The 18,620-nt window shown below is 41.4% G+C and overlaps 1 protein-coding gene across 50 annotated transcripts in view; it reads left to right on the top strand.

The window, feature by feature from the left end:
• Positions 1–18,620, top strand: part of SCEL (sciellin) — a 98,408-nt gene that overhangs the window by 65,519 nt on the left and 14,269 nt on the right. For 20 of the 50 annotated variants that reach the window (XM_075590940.1, XM_075590903.1, XM_075590902.1 and 17 more), the window contains 11 exons: positions 550–609; positions 1,155–1,214; positions 1,682–1,741; positions 4,688–4,744; positions 5,498–5,557; positions 9,774–9,833; positions 10,190–10,249; positions 10,687–10,746; positions 11,803–11,862; positions 13,062–13,121; positions 15,982–16,041. In XM_075590940.1, the coding sequence (XP_075447055.1) occupies positions 550–609; positions 1,155–1,214; positions 1,682–1,741; positions 4,688–4,744; positions 5,498–5,557; positions 9,774–9,833; positions 10,190–10,249; positions 10,687–10,746; positions 11,803–11,862; positions 13,062–13,121; positions 15,982–16,041 (657 nt within the window). The remainder of the gene's footprint in view (positions 1–549; positions 610–1,154; positions 1,215–1,681; positions 1,742–4,687; positions 4,745–5,497; positions 5,558–9,773; positions 9,834–10,189; positions 10,250–10,686; positions 10,747–11,802; positions 11,863–13,061; positions 13,122–15,981; positions 16,042–18,620) is intronic. The other 30 variants (XM_075590936.1, XM_075590915.1, XM_075590891.1 and 27 more) reach the window with 26 other exon arrangements.

Here is an 18,620-nt window from a genome sequence, read left to right as displayed (position 1 = left end):
TTAAGGTGGCAACTTGATGCCGTTTAACAGCCTGCACTAAATGTAAAAAAAAGTTTCTACATTTTATACAACTGCGCACTGCAAAATGGTGTGGTGTCCCATGTTCACTATTGTCCTAGTAGATGTTGAAAGACAGAACTGGAACATATAGGACAAGACAATATGAGCATTGTACATAAAGGTGGGTAATTGTGCACCGTAGATTTGGGCATGTGTTTTTATGGGTTTAATTCTAATGATATTGAAAAAAATATATGTACATTTTATGGGTGTAGATTTAAAAAGGTTACTGTAGGTATTTAAAATCTTTTGAGATGTGTTTCGGATAATTCCAGATACAGAACTGTGTTGGGTTCAGTTTGTGGTGCATAGTTTGAATAGAGGTGCAATGACACGATATTGCAAAAGAGGAAGTGTGATGAATATTGGACTATCACAGGATTATGTTATTATATTGATGATATTTAAATGCAGCTGGATTCAAACTGAAAGCATTTCTCTGCTCAGACTTATTAATGCTAAATTGTGCTTATTCATTTCTTGTCATAGAAGCCAAAACATTGATAATCTTATTGAAGTGTCGGGCACCAAACCAGCTAGTACCAAAGGGTAAGTATTAATCTGTTTACCAATGTAATATCAGATTATATTCTACAAAAGATAAAGATACCCAGTGCTACATCCAATGTGACAAAATACAGTTGAATACTTCAATGTTAGTGTTCTCATGAATAAGGGTCATTTAGTTAAACCCTTTGGCCAAAGCTTTATAAGTCTGCAGCCACTTCATGGCATGACCAGTATGCAGGTCCGAACACTACCTGTGAAAATTCTCATTTACCTCTGCAGTGGAGGGAGAATGGTCTCAATAGACCTGTCCTGCACAGGAACATGGAAAACATGCTACTTAAAAAGTGGGATGGGGTGAGCTTAATCCCTGGGAGGAGGGGCCACTAACCTCCAAACAACTGATACCAGTTGAAAATGAATAGCGGTGCAATGACAATTGAAATTGCAAAAGAAAAAGTATAATGAATATTGGTCTATCACAAGGCTATATTGTTGAGATTTAAATGCAGCTGCATACAGACTGAAATCAGTTCTCTGCTCAGATTTATTCATGCTAAATTGTGCTTATTCATTTCTTGTCATAGAAGCCAAAACATTGATAATCTTATTGAAGTGTCGGGCACCAAACCAGCTAGCACCAAAGGGTAAGTATTAATCTGTTTACCAATATAATATCAGATTATATTCTACAAAAGATAAAGATACCCAGTGCTACATCCAATGTGACAAAATACAGTTAAATACTACAATGTTAATATTAGTGCACATTAGATTTGGGCATTTGTTTTTATGGGTTTAATTCTAATGATATTGAAAAATATATATGTACATTTTATGGGGGTAGATTTTAAAAGGTTACTGTAGGTATTTATAATCTTTTTAGATGTGTTTCGGATAATCCCAGATACAGAACTGTGTCGGGTTCAGTTTATTTTGCATAGTTGAAATAGAGGTGCAATGACAAATGAAATAGCAAAAGAAGAAGTGTGATGAATATTGGACTATCACAGGATTATATTGATGAGACTGAAGTGCAGCTGTATAAAACAGAAAGCATTTCTCTGCTCAGACTTATTAATGCTAAATTGTGCTTATTAATTTCTTGTCATAGAAGCCAAAACATTGATAATCTTATTGAAGTGTCGGGCACTAAAACAGCCAGAGCCAAAGGGTAAGTAATAATCTGTTTACCAATGTAATCGCTACAATATCAGATTATATTCTATATTCTACTGCTTCTGCTTACCTTGTATCTGTAACGGTTGCTCACCACAAACTTGACTGAACTGCGAGGCCGAGATGAGGATATAGAATTACCGACCTGAAGCCTCAAAGTTGCGTCCGGAATGCAGAGTCATGGTTAGCTGGGTCAGGGTTGGAGAGGTGAGTGTAGTGGGGGTCATGTGGTCGATGGTAGTAGAAGTTAGCATCGTAGGCATCCAAACCGAAGTCAAGGGTAGGAGACAGGAGGGTAGTAGGTAAATCTGTGGCAAGGGTCCAGCTGAGCTGCAAGGAAAGACAAAGCACAGCAAGGCAAGGCAGGACAAGGGATAAGAGTGCTTGCGACCAGCACAACGTTACACGGTACAAACTGTTGTGCCAAGCCAAATTGCAGAAGCAAAGACTGAGCATATAAAGGGTGAATAGGCCAATCGCTGAACTGCTGGTCAACAGAGGCTGAAAGTGAAAGCAGAGTGCTGATTTGTTGCTGTGTAGAGTGCACACAGCAGGAGTTGATGAGGGAAGCCTGCAGCAGTCTGAAACAAACTCTGGACTGGAGCCTGCGTCCGATCCTCACAGTACCCCCCCCGTACCTCCGGACGTTCCAGAGATGGTTTCAAGGAGTGTCTCCAGTGGAATGCCTGAACCTGACGGGGTCGTGAAGTCGATCCCTGGAGATTCAGGAACGTTCCTCAGGGCCAAAGACCTTCCAATGGACCAGCTACTGGATTGTGCCTCTAGATAGACTGGAGTCCAGGATCGTCTGAACCTCGAACTCCTTTTGTCCCTCCACAAGGACAAGTTCCGGAAGAGATGCAGAAACAGGAGACCTGGGATCCTATACAAATGGTTTCAGTAGGGACATATTAAATACCAATGAGATCTTCATGGGGGCTGGGAGATGTTGCCGATATGCCACCAGATTGACCCTCTCCATGATAGGAAAAGGACCAAGAAATCTGGGAGATATCTTCGCCGTAGGTGCTTTTAACCTAATATTTTGGGTAGAAAGCCATACCTTGTCACAGGATTGTATGCTGGTATCTCACAACGATGCCTGTCTGCTTGCCTCTTTTGCGTGGATACCGTTTTCTGAAAGTTGTTCTAGATTTTCCCCCATAACTCCTGTAGTTGTTGGATCCAGTTATCCACAGCTGGGACTCCAGATGCGGCTCCTAAAGAGGGAAGAGCTGAGGGATGAAAGCCATAATTAGTGAAGAATGGATATTCGAGATGAGTCACTGTAAGTTATTAAGGGAGAATTCTGCCCAAGGTAAGAGGCCTGCCACATCATCTTGAGTGTCCAAGATGAAACAACAGATATATTGTTCCAAGGACTGATTAATTTGCTCTGTTTGTCCACTAGACTTGGGGTGATAAGCAGACAATAAGTGTAAGGACACTCCAAGTTGTTGGCAGGAGGCCTTCCAGAATTTGGAGATTAAATGAGAGCCCCGATCCGACATGGTTACTTGAGTGGCTCCATGGAGTCAGAATATTTCCCGAATGAATACCTCAAAGTTTAGCCGCATTAGGTAACCCCTTCAGAGGGACGAAGTGCGCTTGTTTGGAGAACATATCCATGACCACCAGGATCGTGGTCATGCCCTTAGATAAGGGCAGCTCCACCACAAAGTCCATAGAAATGTGAGTACATGGCTGTTCTGGAATCGGGAGAGGTTGTAATAGCCCCGTAGGATGATTCCTGGGTCTTTTGGTCCGGGCACAGATAGGACAAGATGCCATGAAACTCTTAGCATCCTACCGGATCTCTGGCCCCCAGAATTTCCATTCCAGTAATTCGATGGTCCTCCTTTCTCCAGGATGACCCAAGCTTTTGGAACTATAACCCCACTCCAAGACCTTTTGTTGAAAACCTGGCGACACAAAAAGGCGAATAATGTCCTCTAGAGAGTCAAAGGTAATGGCTGAGATGATGCGCGCCTGAGGAAGAATGGGTTCTTCGCAGTCCACTGCTGTGTCATTGACCAGGAATTGTCGAGAAAGATCAGCCACTTTTATATTCTTGGACCATGGTAGATAAGAAATAATAAAGTTGAAACAAGATAAAAAGAATAATGACCACCTCGCCTGTCGTGACCCCAATCGACAAGTGCCCTCGAGGTATAAGAGATTTTTGTGATTGGTGAGGATAGTCACCGAGTTTTCGGTAGCCTCTATCAAGTGTCACAATTCCTGCAAAGCCATTTTTATGGCCAAGAGTTCTCGGTTGCCCACGTCATAAATCTGTTCGGCTGGGGAGAATTTTTTGGAGACGAATGCGCAAGGATGCAATTTGGCCTTCGGGGTTTTCCGCTGAGATAGTATCGCTCCTGCCCCCACATCTGATGCGTCTTCCTCAAGGGTGAAGGGTAAAGTGGGATCTAGGGGCACCAGAACTGAAGCAGAAGTGAAGGCTGTCCTTAGTCTGTCAAATGCGTCTGCTGCCTCTGCAGACCATTGAGACGGATCCGCCCCTTTCTTGGTTAATGCGGTGATAGGTGCCAGGACGGATGAAAAGTTCTGTATAAATAAGCAGTTCTGTATAAATTTGCAAAGCCTAGAAACCGCTGAACAGCTTTCAGGCTGAGGGGGCATGGCCACTCCAGAATGGCTTTGTCTTTGGCTAGATCCATGCCTAATCCAGTATACGAGATGATATATCGCAGAAACTAGGTACTGGATTGATGGAATTGGCATTTCTCTAATTTAGCGAACTGATGATTCTCCCGCAATCGCCTTAGAACGTGCGTCACATGACCTGGATGTTCTTTTGCTGATTTAAAAAAAATTTAAATTTTTAAAAAAAAAAATTCTATCTTTTGCATAGGCTTGTTGAACCTTACACAGTATTATTTGCCACGTTCAACTTTTAATTATTATTTTTTTTAAATAGTGGAGAACTGGATGACCTTATAGGGATATCACGTAATGCAAAGAACTTTCCGAGAAGGTAAAAAACAAGCTTCTTTTAAAGTATTGTTTTATTATAACAAGACATTCTCGTTCGGATACACACTAGAGGAGGAAAGATTCCAGAAGTTAAGTATAGAAATGTGTTTTTAACCTATTTAGGGCCATAATTACTGAAAACTACTACTCGATAAAACACCTATGCTGGAAGACACCTTACAGTCCCAAGTGAATGGCCATGAAAGGCTATTTCACAATATAAGGACAATAACACTTGCAACCCTTAATAATACCTGACATTTTTTTAATATCTGTACTATCATTGCTCCCTTAGTTTCTCCCAGTACCAATGCTCCGTCTAACCAGTCCCTGCTGTTCATCACCTTATGGCTCAGTACTGTAACAGCAACACATACTTTAAATCACTGTGTGTGGTTTTATTCAGAAGCAAAGCAGACTGTTCCAAGCTTTTCACACTACATCGATCCTATAAGGATCCTTTTAAGTTGAATATATCAACTGCATTTAATACCACTTCATCACTGTTTGTGTCTCACATAGCAGACAGGCAACACTTTACTTTTTTGGTTCCCCTTAGACAAACTATTATTTTTTGGGATGAAGTGACATATCATTTTTTCAGGTATTTTATTACTTAATGAAAAAAAGAAAAAAAACATGTGACTCTCCATATTAGTTCTGTGTTATGAAAGGCACAAGGATCAAGAGACAATTGTACGGTATATTACAATAGTTGACATATTGATTAATGTGTAGTAACATTTTTTTAAAGGGATGAAGAATTTAACAGTCTAATTGAAATAAAGAAAACTCAAGATAAACCCAGGAGCAGGTAATTGTTGCATTTTCTTTACTTCACAAGCTATATATTTACAGAATGGCTGAGACAAATCAAAGATTGTGATTGTCCAATAACCATAATGCATAGATAACATGTAATATTCAAGCTCTCAGTATTTCTGTCGCACTGCATGAGGTGTTCTATATGATATATACATATATTATCATATATACTGTACATACTGTATACAGTGAGAAGGATTTGAGGGAATGATTGATATATATAATATATATTTTCTTTAACTGTGCACGCAATGTCTTGTATATAATGTATACCCTGTTCATTTATGTAACTGTACTTGTAACCATGTACTATTTGTTTTACTCTGTGCCCAGGACATAATTGAAAACGAGAGGTAACTCTCAATGTATTACTTCCTGGTAAAATATTTTATAAATAAATAAATATATATATATATATATATACACACACACATTCAGCATTCAGCATCTGAGGCTATCCATTGCCATAATTAGTTGGGTAATTATGGGGTGTAATAATACAGTGTACAGGTACAACACAATGCATGCAGTATCGCATAATAACAAACATATTAATCTGACATTTTGGTTCCCATGTGTAGCGCTGTTTCCCCCACCCTATGGGAGACATGGCGGCTACTGAGTGTGTGTGTGTGTGGTGCTTCTAAGGCCTGAACCTCCGCTGCTGGGAGCCTGGGGTGTACCTGATCCATCCGGTGACAGCGCCTCCACCTGTGAGGGATCCTGACAGTGCTGGATAACCCCTTCACAGGACCCAATGCAATAAGTACACACAGCATATATAATAACAGGTTTACTGACATGCAATTGGTGACACTATAATACATATAACTCAAGACTCGCACGGCCTTAACCACACACCGTATCCCAAAGTCTAACCACCTAGTATGCACCCCAGTGAGTGTCCCCAAAGTACTGAGGCGCCCTGGGCACTTAACCAACCTGGTGTCCACAGTAGCCAACCCACCCTGAAATGTGTGACAGCACTGCCCACAGTGTGTACAGTATAGTTGGTGCACTTGTTGTAGTACCTGCCCAGGTGCTCAAGCAACCAGGTACTGCTGAACGGCAACAGGGTTCCGCTGATCCAGCAACGTCGTCCGCGATGGAGTCCTCCACTGCGTGGGTGGACTCCCGCTGAAGTGTCCCACCATGAAGAAAGTCTCCATATTTGTGGTGCGGTCTGGTCCCAGACCACTGGCCGCAGATACTGCGCAGCATCTTGCTGTGTCCCTGACACGATGCAACTACAGGGCAATGTTCCTATCTATTGGGCCTGTCCCTGTAGCAGCACAAGCTTATGGGGAGTCAGGGCCTATACAGGATCTCTAGCCTAGTGCAGGGGCCACTGACACCCTGCACGCACACCCTCACCTTTCTGTGTCCCAGCTCCGACTGGCGTGGCTCGCAGCGCAACAAATGTAACAACTCTCTGAGCAGGGGAATCCTGGCGCCCTATTGGCTGCTGTGTTCCACATGATCCTGCAGCCCCAGTGGCTGCTGGGGGTTGTAGTTCCCCTGTGGAACCTTTCATAACATGGCTGCCGTTGTCCCTATATACTGCATATGCGCCAGCTCCCGTAATGGCCGTCGCAACTTGGGGCATTCTCTGCGCATGCGCGAGCCATAATGTGCATGTGCACGCATTAGCAAGATGGCGGTGCCCTATTAAGGGAGCCTCCGCGGACCTGGCGACCCTCTCGCCATCCTGAACGCCCGCCCTGCTCCCTCTCACCCCCGGCACTCGCTGGATGCACCCGTGCATCTCCACCGGCATCCGCGCTCCCTGCACACCCACCAGCTCTCGCCGCATCCACTTTTCTCCTGTTTAGTGTATATAAAAATATGAAAATCTACACTGTTGTTAGTGCTGATATATAAGAAAGAAAACAATTTATACAGCATGTAATTTTACAGATAAAATCTGTATCTAATGATTTAAAAATATATATATATATTTTTTTTTAGGCACGCAATTCTTTGCCATATTATTTTTCTTATGTTTATTCATGTTTGATAGTAAGGGTTTACATAATCAATGTGCGCAGGGAAAGACTGCTTATAAATATACATACCGTACATTGACACTGAGTCTGTAAGGCTGTTAGTAATGCTTATGATACTGCATTTAATACCGCTTCATCACTACAGTACATGCATTTAAAACATTGGAGGTGGGAAATAACTGGGGTGTCTCGGAGTACTCTCCCAGAAAAAAGGAGAGGCTAAACATATATAATTCATAAACACTTCTACAATTCTTCATCGTTTCTTTCCCTTTGAGCCATGCCCTCATTGGAATGTGCCAACTGACATACGCCCCACAATTCACACAATATAATACCCCTCACACAATATAATACCCCTCACAATACACACAATAGAATACCCCCCACACAATATAATACCCCCCACAATACACATAATATAATACCACCCCACAATATAATACCCCCCACAATACACATAATATAATACCACCCCACAATATAATACCGCCAATATAATACACACAATGTAATATCCCCCCCACAATATAATACCCCCTTACAATACACACAATATAATACCCCCCACAATACAATACACACATCCCACAATACACACAATGTAATCCCGCCACAATACACACAATATAATACCTCCACAATACACACAATATAATATCCCCGCCCATAATACACACAATGTATTATCCCCCCCACAATATACGCAATGTAATACCCCCCCACAATACACACAATATAATACTCCCCCTCAATAGACACAATATAATATCCCCCAACACAATATACACAATATAATACCCTCCCACAATAATACCCCCGCTCCCACAATACACACAATACCCTTCCATAAAATACAAGCAATAGTACACACATATATACCTACCTTGGTGGTAGTCTCTGGCTTCTGGTGACTTTCCGGACGAGGACGTTGGGTGCGCACCAGTGGAGAGGGAGGCAGAAGAGAGAATCTCGCAGCAGCTGGGGAGAACTGGGACTCGGCGGTAGAGGCCCGGCAGCCAGAAGCAGAAGTTAGGCCCTCCTTCTGTCTGGGCCCAACTTCCACAGTTGTCCCAAGCCAGCCCTCCTTCTGACCAAAACTAACCTGTCTCTCTCCGTGAATCTCTGCCTCTCTCTGTCTCCCTGCCTCTCTCTCGATATTATTGCCGTCTAACTGCCTCTCTCTCCATCTTCCTGCCTCTCGCTCAATCTTCCTACGGTCTCCCTGCCTCTCTTTACATGTCCCTGCCTCTCCACCTCTCCGTGTGTCTCCCCAACAGAAGCAGCTCTGTTCAGTGACATAGGGTGCCATAATATGGGTATATCCATATATGGCTATTTCCATATTAGGGCATCTACGTCACTGAATGGAGCCGGCGTCTGTTGGGGGTCTACAGTAGAGATGGGCGTTTTTTGGGGGCAAATTTGGATCCGCAGGGATCGGCCGGTTTATTTGGTCCGTGGATTTCAGTGGATCAATCTCTAAAAGGGCGATTCATGTTTTACCGATTTTTTAAATTATTATTACCAATACACTCCGTGGATTCCGCAATTCATTGGTGCATTCTTAAGAATCGCAATGGATTGCAGAATCTGCAGATTGTGTTCTACAAATCCATCAACGGATTGTATCTAATGGCAGATTTCAATGAATCCGAGTAGATTACAACTGAACAACTACGTTTGTAGATTTTACACAACGAAACAAATTTTGGGGAGGATATGCGAGAAGATCCGGGAAACGGATTTGGGCGGATTCACCCATCTCTAGGAGACAGGTGGAGATGCGGAAAGGCAGGGAGACAAAGAGAGAGGTAGGGTGATGGCACGAAGATGGAGAGACAGGCAGGAGATGGAGAGAGAGGCAGGGAGCCAGGTTAGCTTTCTTTACTTTCATTTAAAATCCCAAGTTCATAACGGTACGCAGTACCGGCACTTATTGCTTTACATGGTACTGCGTACCGGACCATACAGGACCATACCGGCCCACTTTCACCTCTGCCATTAGGCAAATTATTCTCTTTTTTGTGTGAAGTAACCTATGATTTTTCCAGATATTTTATTACTTAATGAAAAACATTTTTAAAAACATGTGACTCTTCATATTAGTTCTGTTGTATGAAAAGCACAAGGATCAAGACACAATTGTATATTGCAATATTTTCCATATTTATTGATCAGTATTAACTTTTTTTTAAGGGATGAAGAATTTAACAATCTAATTGATATTAAAAAAACTCAAGATAAACCCAGGAACAGGTAATTGTTCCATGTTATTTTCTTCACGTGCTATATATTTACCGAATGTCACAGAAAAATCAAACATAGTGAATGTTCAATCACTATAATGCATAGCTGTTCTACTGCATATGGTGTTACTGTATATAGGACATATACATATATTATATAAATGTACACAAATACATAGTGAGATAAGGATTTGAGGGAAGGGTATATATGGAGGGAGTCGGAGCACACAATAATCCAAAAGATTGGAGCGGGTGCTTCTGCTAATGTCCTAAACTGTACTATATAGAAGGGTAAAAAAAAAGCAGACATCAAATGGTACAATAAATATCACTATTTATTGATCTGTATTAACTTTTTTTTTAAAGGGATGAAGAATTTAACAATCTAATTGACATTAAAAAAACTCAAGATAAACCCAGGAGCAGGTAATTGTTGCATTTATTTTCTTCACGTGCTATATATTTACAGAATAGCTGAGAAAAATCAAACATTATGATTGTCCAATCACCATAATACGTTACAACCATAACACGTTACATTCAAATTATCACCATAACACGTTACATTCAAATTATCTCCGTATTTCTGTTCTACTGCATATGGTGTTCTATAGGACATATACATATATTATATAAATGTACATAAATACATAGTGAGATAAGGATTTAAAGGAAGGGTATATATGGAGGGAGTCAGAGCACACAATAATCCAAAAGATTGGAGTGGGTGCTTCTGCTAATGTCCTAAACTGTACTATATAGATGGGTAAAAAAAAAAGCAGACATCAAATGGTACAATAAATCTAATTGATATTATCAATATCAAGCACTATTTATTGATCTGTATTAACTTTTTTTTAAAGGGATGAAGAATTTAACAATCTAATTGACATTAAAAAAACTCAAGATAAACCCAGGAACAGGTAATTGTGCATTTTATTTTCTTCACATGCCATATATTTATAGAATGTCTGAGAAAAAGAAAATTATATATATATATTATATATATATATAGTTTAGTATACAGTGCAGTATCCAGCATCTGAGTATACAGTACAGTATCCAGCATCAGAGGCTCTCCATAGCTGTAATTAATTGGTTAATTATGGGGTATAATACAGTATACAACATGATGCATGAAGTATACTGTAGCATAATAACAAACATATTAATCCAACGTTTTTGTTTGTTAAGAACTGTAATCACTTTTTTTGGCTGTTTACAGTATATGAAAATAGGTAAATGTACATTGCTGTTCGTGCTGATTTACAAAAGAGAAAACCTTTACACAGCATGTGTCTTTACAGATAAAATCTGTATCTTAGGCAGCGCTTATAATGCCGGCGACAGCGACGTTGCGTCAAAGCAAATGCATTGCCGCCGTTGCGTGCGCTTGTAGTAAGCGCGACGCGACGGAGTGATGGAGCGACGGCTTGGTCGTGATCTCTGGAAGTCATCTCAATTTGATTTTTCCTGCAACCGTAGCCTGACGTCGCTGTGACCGTCGGCACTATAAGCGCGGCCTAATGCATTAAAAAATATATGCTAATATTTTTAGGCACAAAACTCTTTGCCATTTTAGTTTTGGTCAGATAAACTTATTTTTCTCGTCAAGTTTATATAAATCAGTGTAAGCAGGGATATAAATATACAGTACATACCGTACATTGGCACTGAGTCTTTAAGGCTGCTAGGTATGCTTATGATACTGCATTTAATACCGCTTCATCACTGTTTGTGTCTCACATAGCAGACTGGCAACACTTTACTTTGTTTGGTTCCCCATAGATACATTATAACTTTTTTTGGATGAAGTGACGTATGATTTTTCCAGATATTTTATTACTGAATGAAAAATATATAAGAAAAACATGACTCCATATTAGTTCTGTTGTAAGAAAGGCAGAAGGATCAAGAGACAATTGTATATTACAATACTTATTGATATTTATTGATGTGTATTCATTTTTTTTTTAAAGGGATGAAGCATTTAACAATCTAATTGAGATAAAGAAAACTCAAGATAAACCCAGGAGCAGGTAATTGTTGCATTTTCTTTACTTCACAAGCAATACATTTAGTGTGGTTGAGAAAAATCAAACCTACAGTAGACCATTTTTACACAGCTGCATGAAAAAAACTGATACTTAAAAAGTAGGAAGGGCGACCTACAGTATGAAACTGGGAGGTGGTTTCACTAACCTCCAAACAACTGCTACCTGTTGACAATTAACAGTCACAAACAAATTATGTGGTGTAATAATACAGTGTACAACACAATGCACGCAGTATAGCATAATAACAAACATATTAATCCAACGTTCTCGTTTGTTAAGAACTGTAATCACTTTTTTCGGCTGTTTATATGAAAATAAGAAAATGTAAATTGCTGTTAGTGCGGATTTCCAAGAAAGAAAACACTTACACAACATGTGTTTTTACAGATAAAATCTGTATCTAATGCATTAAAAACAAAAAAACAAAAAACAATATATATATATATATTTTAGGCATGTATTTCTTTGCCATATTAGTTTGTCAGATAAAAAATTTTTTTCTTGTCATCTTTATTCATGTTTCATAGTAATGGTTTATATAATCAGTGTGAGCAGGGACAGACTCCTTATAAATATACATACCGTACATTGGCACTGAGTCTTTAAGGCTGCTAGGTACAGATGCAGCCACGAGTATTAGAACACTTGTACCTGGGAAATTCTGGGGCAGTCTCACAGTAAATGCCTCATCATTTCTGTGAGATTCTTAATGGCCCATCGGATTAACACAGCGGTGGGGGTCCCTGCAGTCAAACTGAATGGGACTGCAGGGACCCCGGCTGTGTTAATCCGATGGGCCATTAAGAATCTCACAGCAATGTTGAGGCATTTACTGTGAGACTGCCCCAGAATTTCCAAGGCAAGAGTTCTAATACTTGTGGCTACATCTGTATGCTTATGATACTGCATTTAATACCACTTCATCACTGTTTGTGTCTCACATAGCAGACCGGAAAAACTGTCTTTACTTTGTTTGGTTCTCCATAGATAAATTATTCTTTTTTTGGATGAAGTGACATACTGTATGATTTTTCCAGATATTTTATTACTTAATGAAAAACATAAGACAAACTTATGACTCCATATTCTCTCTGTTGTAAGAAAGGCAGAAGGATCCTGAGACAATTGTATATTACAATTCTTAAGATATTTATTAATGTGTAGTAACATTTTTTTTAAAGGGATGAAGAATTTAACACTCTAATTGACATAAAAAAACCTCAAGATAAACCCAGGAGCAGGTAATTGTTGCATTTTCTTTTGTTCACATGCTATATATTTACAGAATCGGCGAGAAAAATCAAACATTGTGATTGTCCAATTACCATAATGCTTAACATTCAAATTATCTCAGTATTTTTGTCTTATTGCATAAGGTGTTCTATATGATATATACAGTGTTCGACAAACCTATACATTTGCTCGCCCCGGGCGAGTGGATTTAACCCCCGGGCGAGTAAATATTGGCCCAAGCAGCACACGTTTGGTACTAGGTGGCGAGTAGATTTTTTTGTGTGGCGAGTAGATTTTTTGGTGATTTGTCAACCACTATATATATATATGTATCTTTGCTTCGGTAGCCTTCTGTGGGTTTATAATTTAATTTATTTAGTCAGCTAGGGGCATTTTTCCCCCTTGCTTTCTTTATAATTTTTCTTAGTATTTTCAAACTATATACAGTACTAGCCATCTGCATCCAATTCCCTTGTTCTTTATTTTGGAGGCTTTTTCAGTGTGTTCTTTCTTATATGTTTTTTAATTGTTTGTGTATTTAATGTGTTACATTAGAATTCATTCTTTGATTTTATATATATATATATATATATATATATATATATATATATATATATATATATATATATATATATATATACATACATACATACAGTACACATACATACACATACACAGTCATGTGAAAAAGAAAGTACACCCTCTTTGAATTCCATGGTTTTACATATCAGGACATAATAACAATCATCTGTTCCTTAGCAGGTCTAAAAATTAGGTAAATACAACCTCAGATGAACAACAACAAATGACATATTACACCGTGTCATGATTTATTTAACAAGAATAAAGCCAAAATGGAGAAGCTATGTGTGAAAAATTAAGTACACTGCTTCCATAGGAATTAAGATGCTAAGTAGCAGACAGGTGCTGCTAATCATAGATACCACGAATATATTTTCCTAATAGGAATGTGTTCAAGATAAAGGACAAATTAAATCTGTATTTGGTACAATTTATGCACTGTACTTCCTCACACATTTTTTCACAATCTGAAGCCACTGAATACCTGCTGACCTGAACAGCATTTGGTACATGAGAAGTAGATGTCTATATAGAGCAGCCAGAATCTATTGTAGAGAGTCATACTTACCTTTGACGGCTGCTCACATAGCCACTTCACTATGGGAATTTTTAATGTATGAATGTATATTTGTGTTTTTAATCAATATTTGAATTTAATAAAACTTTATTATTTTTTCATGATCTTCCCGGTTTCAATGGGTCAATAGATCAAATAACAGTAATTATCTGTTGGACCACGGCTGTCCGCTTACTGATACCCAGCATAGAGTGCTATAAATAGGGGTAACCTTTCTGATCCTTCTTGGATCCATTCTGTTAATATAAGTTCATTTCTCCTCCAAGCACCTGCTCAAACTACATTTTCACTACTGTTCTTTTTGGACTTATGTGGTGTGAGCGGTCTCACCCCCTTTATATGCTAATAGGGCGACCTATGAAACAAGGAGGTTTCACTAACCTCCAAACAACTGTTACCAGTTGACAATCAACAAACACAAACAAATTATGTGGTGTAATAATACAGTGTACAAAACGATGCATGTACGATAGAATAGCATAATAACAAACATAATCATTTAACGTTCCCATGTTAAGAATTGTAATCACTTTTTTGGCTGTTTATATGGCTGTTAATGCTGATTTACAAGAAAGAAAACATTTAAACAGTATGTATTTTTAGAGATAAAATCTGTATCTAAGACTTATATTTTAAAAACAATATAGTAATATTTTAAGGCACATCATTCTTTGCCATTTTAGTTTTGGTCAGATAAACTGATTTTTATTGTCATGTTTATTCATGTTTCATAGTGTTGGTTTATATAATCAGTGTGAGCAGGGAAAGACTGCTTATAAATATACATACCGTGCATCTGTACAGAGTTTTTAAAGCTGCTAGATATGATTACAGTAGGATACTCAAACGAACAATACAGTATTAGTTATTATTTCAGAACCCAAGACCTTGATAACCTAATTGATATCACAAATAAAAATAACAAAGAAACCCATTATAAACAGATTGCCCTATTTGAGCTGCCTGCAGTATTATGTGAATGCTTACTGTACGTTGTACAATGAAAGACTTACAGTATGTAATAAGGCAGAAAGTGCAGCGCAGTGAGCGTTCACCATTTCCCTCAGTGCTTATTAATCCCCAATTGAGACTCGAACAGTTCACTGGTCAGTCTATGAGGGGTTATATGTTAAACTAGAGCAAAACAATGCACCAGCTTTATCAAAGAAAAAAGGTCCCATTGGATATAATGGGATTATTTGCTTTGAAAACATGGTTCCATTTTTTGCTCCAGTTTTGCAGCCGGGAGACTTTGATGTACAGTATAGTCTCCCTGCATCTTTCTTCCCTCATCTCAATGCAATTGGTGCGCTACAGTAAACAAGAGGAAGGACCAATCTGTTCAGAAGAAAAAAAGAATATTTACAAGCATCTCACAGTACATAAACCCTATAAGCATCATTTCAAATTGTATTCATCAACTGCATTTATTACCGCTTCATCATGGTTTTTCATTTCACATAGCAGACATTCAAAACTTCACTTTATTTGGTTCCCCTTAGACAAACTATTCTTTTTTGAACAAAGTGATGTATGATTTTTCCAGATTCTATTTTTTTTTAGATTTAATTACTTAATGAAAAACTTATAAGAAAAACATGTGATTATTCATATTCTTTCTGTTGTTAATGAAAAGCACAAGAATCAAGAGACAATTGTATATTACAATATTTCACATAATTATTGATCTATATTAACTTTTTTTAAAGGGATGAAGAATTTAACACTCTAATTGACATAAAAAAAACTCAAGATAAACCCAGGAGCAGGTAATTGTTGCATTTTCTTTTCTTCACATGCTATATATTTACCGAATGGCTGAGAAAAATCAAACATTGTGATTGTCCAATCACCATAATGCATAGATAACACATAACATTCAAATTATCTCAGTATTTCTGTTCTACTGCATATGGTGTTCTATAGGTCTGATTACAGCGGTGCGCAAACTGGGGGGCGCAAGATTATGTAGGGGTGGCGCAGACTGCGTGCCGGGAAACCTGGGGGCGGGCAGAGCTGTGCATGGGCGTCAGAAGCTCTGTGCTGAGGCTGCTTCCAGTTCTCTGCTGTGTCTGCCTGCAGAGGGGGTGGGGCCTTGCTGCAGGGCCTTCCCTGCACACAGACAAGCCCTCCTCCTGTCTGTTACCCGCCCGTTTTCAGCAGCACATGGGGGGACCTGAGCAGGCTTAGGCTGAGGCCCCGCTCCCAGAGTCAGCGCGCCCGCACTGCATACAGGCGGGGCGCTGACATACACAGACCGCGATATGCGGTCTGTAGGGAGCGGGAGCCGGAGCGGGAGGTGGGCGGGAGTGTGAGCGGGAGGGGGGGCGTGGCTTGAGCGGAGGGACCCGCTACTCTCCCCCCCACTCCCTCCACGGCTCGGGCTGGAGCTGCTGATTGAAGGTAAGCAACACACACACGCAGGCACACACACACACACACGCAGGCACTCATACACACACACACAGACAGACAGAGGCAGGCACTCACGCACTCAGGCACACACATACACACACACACATAGACAGACAGAGGCAGGCACTCAGGCACACACATACACACACACAGACAGGCACTCACGCTGCTGTCACTCCACACTCCTCCCCGCTCCCCGAAGCCTCTCCTCCTCCCGAAGCCTCCCCTCCCCATTGGCTTACAGCCACACCACGTGACGCGTCAACGCTAGGGAACACCATTTTCTTGTGTCCCATAGCGGCTGACGTGCCACAGCGTGTAGTGCGCTCTGCCACCAGGGGGGACCGGGACCGGCTCGGGAGGATTCCCCTGCTGGTGGGGAACTCGCGTGTGCCGCCCGCGCCAACGAGCGCAGCGGGACCGAGGCCTTAGTTACAACCTCCCCTCACCCATCAGGTGTGTGTGTGTGTATATGTAAGTATGTGTGTGTGGGGTTGAGTGTGTGTGTGGGGGGGGGGGGTTGAGTGTGTGTGTGTGGGGGGGGTTGAGTGTGTGTGTGTGGGGGGTTGAGTGTGTGTGTGGGGGGGGTTGAGTGTGTGTGTGTGTGGGGTTGAGTGTGTGTGGGGGGGGTTGAGTGTGTGTGTGTGTGGGGGGGGTTGAGTGTGTGTGGGGGGGGTTGAGTGTGTGTGGGGGGGTGTTGAGTGTGTGTGTGGGGGGGTGTTGAGTGTGTGTGAGGGGGTTGAGTGTGTGTGTGTGGGGTTGAGTGTGTGTGTGGGGTTGAGTGTGTGTGTGTGGGGTTGTGTGTGCATGTGAGTGGGGGGGTTGAGTGTGTGTGGGGGGGGGGTTGAGTGTGTGTGTGGGGTTGTGTGTGTGTATGTGGGGGGGGGTTGAGTGTGTGTGGGGGGGTTGAGTGTGTGTGTGTGTGTGGTTGAGTGTGTGTGTGTGGGGGGGGGGGGTTGTGTGTGTGTGGGGGTTGAGTGTGTGTGTGTGTGTTGGGGGGTTGAGTGTGTGTGTGTGAGTGTGTGTGTGTGGGGGGGGGTTGAGTGTGTGTGGGGGGGAGGTTGAGTGTGTGTGGGGGGGGTTGAGTGTGTGGGGGGGGGGTTGAGTGTGTGTGTGGTGGGGGGGTTGAGTGTGTGTGTGTGTGTGGGGGGGGTTGAGTGTGTGTTGGGGGGGGGTTGAGTGTGTGTGTGTGGGGGGGTTGAGTGTGTGTGGGGGGTGGTTGATTGTGTGTGTGTGGGGGGGGTTGTGTGTGTGTGTGGTGATTGAGTATGTGTGCTGTGTGTGTGTTGTCTGTGATTGTGTGGGTGTTGTGATTGAATGCAGCGGTGCGCAGGCAAAACCTACTTATTTAGGCGGGGCACGTGCGGCAAAACCTGGGTGCACAGGCGAAAAAGATGTGCGCGGGCGGGCAGCCGAAGATGTGCGCGGGCGGCAGAACAGAATAGTGCAGGTGGCGGCCACATGATTCGGAGGTACGGGGAGGAGCTGTGATGTCAAACGCCCCTCCCTCCGGTGTCTGCCCTGCAATAGCGCTGTGTTCCTGCTCTCCTCCGCTGGCAACCTGCTTAGCTGCGATCCTCTGCAAGTGAAAGGGTAGGCTGCCACTATATCAATAATACTATGAATGTACAGAAATAATGGGAGGGAAAAAAAAGTGTAAACACTTCCCCGTTCGTGCTTGCAAAATTATGCAGGACACCCTTTGCTCATGCTTGGAGAGTTGGTGATGTCACCACTCTCAGCGGCAGCGTGGACGCAGCCTAATTTTGCAAGAGCAAGCTGTTGAAGTATGTAAGAATTTAGATTGCGCTTATAGGTCTGGCAACACGACGTCGCCCGAAAACAAATGCATTGTCGCCGCCGCCGCGTGCGCTTATAGTAAGCGCGACTGGGCGTCGCGATTTTTTGAAGCCGGCAATTTTTGATTTTTCAG

This window comes from Ascaphus truei, chromosome 3 (genome assembly GCF_040206685.1).
Source record: "Ascaphus truei isolate aAscTru1 chromosome 3, aAscTru1.hap1, whole genome shotgun sequence".
Lineage (NCBI taxonomy): Eukaryota > Metazoa > Chordata > Amphibia > Anura > Ascaphidae > Ascaphus > Ascaphus truei.
Note: the sequence above shows the minus strand (reverse complement) of the source record. Positions and strands in the feature narration are given on the sequence as shown.